The 6865-nt window shown below is 35.4% G+C and overlaps 1 protein-coding gene across 1 annotated transcript in view; it reads right to left on the bottom strand.

Annotated features, from left to right (window-relative positions):
* LOC138807830 (transmembrane protein 131) overlaps positions 1-6865 on the bottom strand; it is a gene marked incomplete at its 5' end in the record, with an annotated part of 140668 nt that overhangs the window by 107057 nt on the left and 26746 nt on the right. Inside the window, one exon of the mRNA XM_069993630.1 lies at positions 1706-1774. Coding sequence (XP_069849731.1) covers positions 1706-1774 — 69 coding nt within the window. The remainder of the gene's footprint in view (positions 1-1705; positions 1775-6865) is intronic.

The following is a 6865-nucleotide window of genomic DNA, read 5'->3' as shown; positions in this document are numbered from 1 at the left end:
TAAGTGATATACTTGGATTTTTATAAGCCTAAAACTGTAAGTTAGCTAAACTTAATGGGCTTACTATAGTGAAATTTGCTAAACACTAATTGGTAGTATTAAAGAAAATCAATTTTTTCATCTGTTCAGAGTAAATCTAAAAACATTGATTGGCATAGTTATTTTACTCCTGGAAGTCTAGTCTAAGGAAATATTCTAATATAAATTCACATACTTATAAATTTACTTAAACTCACAGGAATGCTATACAGAACATAACATTTTACAAGTAATTATACATAATTATACAAGTAATTACTTGTGAGAGAAATATGATATAAAACTGCACAATCTGATTATGTCTGAGCAAAATATTATCCAAAAGTGTACACACCCAAGTAAAATCAACTCTCAAACTTTTAAGTGTTCTTTTGTTCTGCTAACTTACCTGAAAGAAAAAGCTCTACCAGTTACATTACTACATTGTAGTAGTTAACATTGTTTAAGATATTCTCCTCATTCAACTGCTTAATTGCAGTGGAGTGCAATAGAGTAAAAATACTTGTTCCTAGAGTATATGAGATGTGTGAAACCTGAGTCCTCAAAGTAGGAGGTGAGCCAGAAGTATGGTTTAAGGAAGCACTCTGTTCTTGGACCAGGTCTACCTGTAACATTTTTTTAATACTTTTTTTAATTGTAAAAATACTGTACAGAGGGGTTACAGTTACATGAGCAAGGTAATGAGTACATTTCCTATCAAGCATTGTTACCTCCTCCTTTTTTTTTCTCCAACCATCCCTTCCCTCCCACCTCACAACTACACTCCTCCATTAAACGGCCTCCGCTATCCCCCCACCTAAATTGTAAAGTTCGGTTTTTCAACATAGTGTCTTGTGCATCTCGTTACCTGTATCCTTATTTAAGCATTTTATTTTTTCCCTTCCCCTCTCCAAATTAGAGAAATATATATACGAGATGCAGTGCACTGATATCAAATACAGTGAAAACAGGGGTTATACCGTGGGGGAGGAATATACAAAGAAACAAAAAAATCACATAGTACATTATAAATACATTAGAAACAATGGCAAGAAAGAAAAAACCACTTATGTCCCTATCTTGGAGTTCATTTTGCTTAACATCATCTTATCTGGTCATATGTACATAGCTTTTGACCTCTTCTGCTTGTCCCAGACATATACTAGTTATTGCGAATAAGGGAAACCATGGGACCTATGTTTCTTTGGGCCTGGCTTACTTTTCTGCCATTCTGAATTGGGACAAAACTATTTGGCAGTATATAAAAGTCTGTACTTTTAAAGCATGTACACCAAGCAAACAATTTATCCTTCCATATCCACAAGAAATGATGTGCTTATCAAAAAAGGCAACCTATATATACATGTATATATACTTAAAACTGCTTCTGAAGGTAATATACTCTGAACCAGAGAATGCATCATCATCTGAATGTTTTTCACTTTAAAAGTTCATAAACTTCTAACTTTAAAAGCTAGTAAACTTCTAACTTCTTATTTCTTAGTTTAAGCTAGTAAACTTCTAACTTCTTATTTCTTAGTTTAAACTAGATTAAAAATAATTTTTCCTGATGACAACCATTTAACTTCCTCATATACATTAAGCCAGGCAAAAAACAAGACAAGTTCATGTAAAACACTTCTAACTTAAAAAAAAAAAAAATACAGTTCCCACATCTAAAACTTACTGTTCGTGGAAATCCAGCATTGGTGGCTCAAATCGTATGGGCCTGCAATTACCCCGGTACAGAGATATACTGTAAAGAAAAAGACAAAGTGTAAAAATCAATCCTCTAATTCTCCAAACTAGTTAAGCACTTGACTTCTACCATGAGAAAGTATGTTTGAGAAAGGTGAGATCTAAGGGCTGGGAAGGTGACTCAGTGGTAGAGTAGTTGCCTGGCATGTACAAAACCCTAATTTTGCTTCCCAGCTCTGTAAAAGAGAGAGAAATATAAATGATAAATAAGTGCTCTTGAGGATATGGGGGGAAAGGAATCCTCATATGCTGCTGGTGGGAAGGCAAACTAGTATACTGGAAATCAGCATGGAAGTTCATTAAAAAAAAAACTAAACTAAAAATAAGTAAGGTGCTGACGGCTCATTTCAGTCATCTCAGCTACATAAAAGGCTGAGACCAGGCAGATATGGTAAACCTAGCCTGGTAGACCAGGCCAGCTTGGGTAAAAAAGTTCATGAGACTCAATGAAAGAAGTTGGATGTAGTGGTGTTTATCATTCCAGTTACCTTGGAAAGCCTAAAACAGGAAGAGGTCCAGGCATATACCTGGGCAAAACAGCAAGACTCTACACCAGAATAACAAATACAGAAAGGGCTGGAGGCATGACTCAAATGTAGAGTGCTTACTTAGCAAGTGTGAGACTCTGAGTTCAAATTTTAGTATGGGGATGGGGAGGAGGCCTATTACCTTGCTATACTCATTCTCTGGCAAGTATTCCAAGGATGATGATTCAACATACAAGAGAGACACCTGAATACTCATGTTAATCATACCATTATTCACAGTAGTCAAGCCCTGGAAAGCAGCCTAAGTGCCCAATAACTGATGAATAGATAAAGTATGGCAGATATGTCAGTGTGAGATTATGCAACAACAAGAAGAATGAAATTACAATGTCTGTAAGAAAATGGAGATCATCAAATGGTAAAAGAAAAAAGGTAAATACTACATTTTTCATTCATTTGCAGACTATAGGTATAAAATGATGATGATGATGGGGCATGAGTGTAAAAGGTCTTGGGGGGGATCAGCAGGTGAGAGAAGGGGGAAGGATGCTAAAATATTATTTGGGAACACGAAAATGATTGAAGACTACTTTCTGACTTCAAACTAAGGAACAACTAGAGATACAAGATACGAGATACGAAAAGTTCTTTGGAAAATGGTCTACACTGCTTGGCTGATTGGCAGATTGAATATGGTAACTTTGGTTAGCAGGCAACTACCAAATGAAACATATAAGACTTTTTCTTAGGGCTCTAGGAATTCATTCAAGCTAGAAATTTTAATGTAAAAATCAAAGTCACAAACAATTTAAAGTTGTTCCAAATCTGACTTTTATTACAGAGACAGCTAAGTAAACAATGGCTTAAGAGAAATTAGTGAGAACATATAATCTCCTATAATACATTTTAATTCATTATTGTTTTTAGATAAAAGTCTCACTATGTAGCCCTGGCCTCAAACTCAGAGCTTCCTACCTCAACCTCATAAATGCTGGGATTACAGGTATGCATGCCTGATTCCTTACATTTTAATTTTAATGTTGCATTTCTCTAATAACTAATAATGTTAACAGCTATTCATTTATTTATTGTTCGAGACAGCCTTACATATATTTTTCCCTGTCTCTTACTTTTCCTATTTTTAATGATTATCTAGAAGAGCAGAAGTTTTTAATTTCGATTAAGTGCAATTTATCATTTTCTCTTATGAACTATATTTATCATGTTCCTTATGAACTTGAGACAAGTTCATCCAGTTTACAAATAATTTCACTAAGTGACTTAACATTTTACTCTAAGGGTTTATGCTTCCAGTTTTAAAGTTAGGCTTGTTTTTTTTTTTTGTTGTTGTTGTCTTTTGGGTCCGGTCGTGGGGCCTGAACTCTGGTTCTGGGCGCTGTCCCTCAGCTCTTCAGCTCAAGGCTAGCACTCTACCCCTTGAGCCACAACGCCACTTCCGGCTTTTTTCTTTTTGCTTATGTGGTGCTGAGGAATCGAACCCAGGGCATCAGGCATGCAAGGCAAGCGCTCTACCACTGAGCCACCTTCCCAGCCCAGGCTTATTATGTTTTAAGTTAATTTTGGTGTATGTGTGAGTTAAGAATTAAAATTCTTTTGCTTTGTTTTTTAAATTAGGTCTTCAAAACAAGTGGCTTAAGAGTATCTTCCAATTTGTCTATTCTTGTCAAAACTTGTTTATGCTTAGTGTTATACCTGCTGATAAATATAAAAATTAAAACAAGTCCAGGTTTGTAGAGCTTCACCAGCAATCTAGACCAAAATTAATTCCGAATGCCTGATCCTACCATATGAGCAGGATATATTCAGAGCTTGAGAAAAGGAAGTGGTGGGTGCAGAGACAGTATGATTAGTTATGGCTCATGTCTGTCATAATTGAGCACTTGTATATTTATTAACCTAAACTCAGTCACTCAGGATAGGTTACTGTCTACTGATGCATAAAATCAGGTTACAGGTCACTCTGAAAAACAAAACAAAACTTGATTATTCTATTCAAGATGCTTATCATTTCCATATACACTTGAAAACTGGTATTTAAAAATTTTAATTATAAGAATTTCTTTTTATCATTATATTTTTACCTTTTTGGTGGTCTTCATTCTTTTGTTAGAATTTTTACTTATTATGATCTGTCTACCTTTCTTTTTTTTTCTCTAGCTACCTTTCTTAAATGCGTCTTTGCTAGTCATAAATGTTCTGGCTTTATCTAAGAATATTTATGTTGAGTATAGTATTCTAGGTTGGCAATTTTTCCTTTTGATAGTTTAAAGATGTCATTTATTGATTTTTGGTGTTTATTTGGGTCAGATGAAGAACTAGTAGTCCTTATGTGTAATTTTCTCCTTGGCTACAATTATCACTGTTTTTCATGAATTTGAAGATTTTTGTGGTTGAGTGTGGTTTTGTGTTATTCTTGTTTTGGAATTATCAAAATGCTTTTGACAGTCCCCCTGTTCCTAGAAACTTCATTATACATATGTTAATATTGTTTACTATTATTGTACCAGGGTTTGTTCATTCTTTTTCTACTCATTCCCTCCATCCCACCTTCAGTTTGGATTACTTCTGTTAAAATATATATTCAAATTCACTGAGCTTTTTTTTCCCTTTCTCAAATGTCTAAGTTGTTGTTACCTATTCAGTGACACTCTCATTCCCAAAACACTATTTTTCAACTCCCGAGGTTTCATTGGTCCTTTTTATTCATTATGTTTATATTTTCTTTTAAGTAACTGAAAAATGTAGAATAGATGTGTTACATTTCCTGTGGAGACTAAGCATACTTTGCTGCCATGCCACTAGCCACTCAAGCCTTTGTAGCATAGATGGTATGGAAAATAATGTCTGCCTAGGTTCACTGCCAAACCTACCGGGAACAGCTCTATTGAGAGCAGGAGGAAATGTGAACTCCTGCCATGTTCATCTGTCAAGCCCTCTGAAACAGTTCTTCAACAAGTCAGAGAGCTGTGGAAGAGGATGGGAGCAGTCCCTAAGCTTGAATGTTATGGCTTCCACTGCTTTGTTGTTGTTTTTTAAAAAATCAAATTTAGGTAGATTTTATTGAATGTTACTTGATTATTAAAGTCATTTGAACAACACCCAGAGACTGATTATCTTTGCTAATTTTGACCAGTTTACTAAGGCATGTCTCAGTAACAAGCTCCATTGCTCCTCAAGCTCATTTTTAAAAAGGAAATGTTTTCTTGAATAAAGGGTGAATAAGTTTACTTAAAGTTTACCAACAGCAATAGCAATATACCAATAAAATATATCAATCTGTTGCTATAATTTATTACAGAGAAAATCATTTCCTTAAACTCACTTTTGAAAGTTGTCATCAACTTACTATACTGACTTTAAGATTTATGGGTAGGCTAGGAGCCAGTGGCTCACACCTATAATCTTAGTTCATCAGGAGGCTGACATCTGAGGATCAAGTCAGCCTAGGCAAGGAAGTTCATGAGACTCTTATCTCCAATTGACCACCACCAAAGAGTCAGAAGTGGAGCTGTGGCTAACATGTTAGAATGCTAGCCTTGAGCACAATAGCTCAGGCCCTGAGTTCAAACCCCAGGACTGGCACACATACCCACAAAAAATTATGGAAGTATTATCATTTCTTTTTGAACATGTCACTTGTGCTCCACAAAAAAAAAAAGCAAGTATAAACTCAAAAGAAATCTTGAAAAATAAACCAGCTTTTTCACAAAATGTAAAACGTCAGTCAAACTTCAACTGTTAACAAATTTCACTTGTCATTAAGAAATGGCAAGTTAGAGTAGGTAACACCGTTCAAAAAGAAATTACTCGTTACTTTATTTATGTAACTGCAACCCCTCTGTACATCAGCTTTACAAATAAAGGAGGAGGCAAAAATGTTGGATAAGAAATGTACTCGTTATCTTGCAGAGGGGAAGGGGAAACAATGAGAAGGCAACAATGCTTGATAAGAAATGAACTCGTTATCTTGCCCATGTAAATGTAACTCCTCTGTGCGGTATTCTCACAATAATTAAAAAAAAAAAGAAATGTACTCATTACCTTGCTCATGTAACTATAATCCCTCTGTATAGTATTTTCACAATAAAAACAACAACAAACAAAAAGAAAATGGCAAGTTCTGGATTTAACTACAATCTTACAACTACAATGCTTACAGTTTTTTACATGATTGATTACAAGTTATCATAGGCAACTGAAATGGTCGTCTTTAATAATAAGGAAATTATCGAATTAAGTCAATTATAAGTAATCTCTGCCACTTTAAGAAGTATTTTCCAGGCTGGGAAGGTGGCTCAGTGGTAGAGTGCTTGCCTTGCATTCATGAGGCCCTGGGTTCAATTCCTCAGCACCACATAAGCAAAAAGAAAAAAACCGGAAGTGGCACTGTGGCTCAAGTGGTAGAGCGCTGGCCTTGAGCTGAAGAGCTGAGGGACAGCGCCCAAGTCCAGAGTTCAGGCCCCACGACCGGACCCCCCCCACCAAAAAAAAAAAAAGAAAGAAAGAAAGAAAGAAATTATAAAATTGAGTCAATTATAAGGAATCTCAGCTACTTTAAGAAGTATTTTCCAGGCTGGGAA

The sequence above is a fragment of the Dipodomys merriami genome, unplaced genomic scaffold (genome assembly GCF_024711535.1).
Source record: "Dipodomys merriami isolate MVZ:Mamm:240054 unplaced genomic scaffold, mDipMer1.0.p SCAF_435, whole genome shotgun sequence".
NCBI classification, from domain to species: Eukaryota; Metazoa; Chordata; class Mammalia; order Rodentia; family Heteromyidae; genus Dipodomys; species Dipodomys merriami.
The sequence above is the reverse complement of the archived record's forward strand: the minus strand, read 5'-3'. Positions and strand labels throughout refer to the sequence as shown.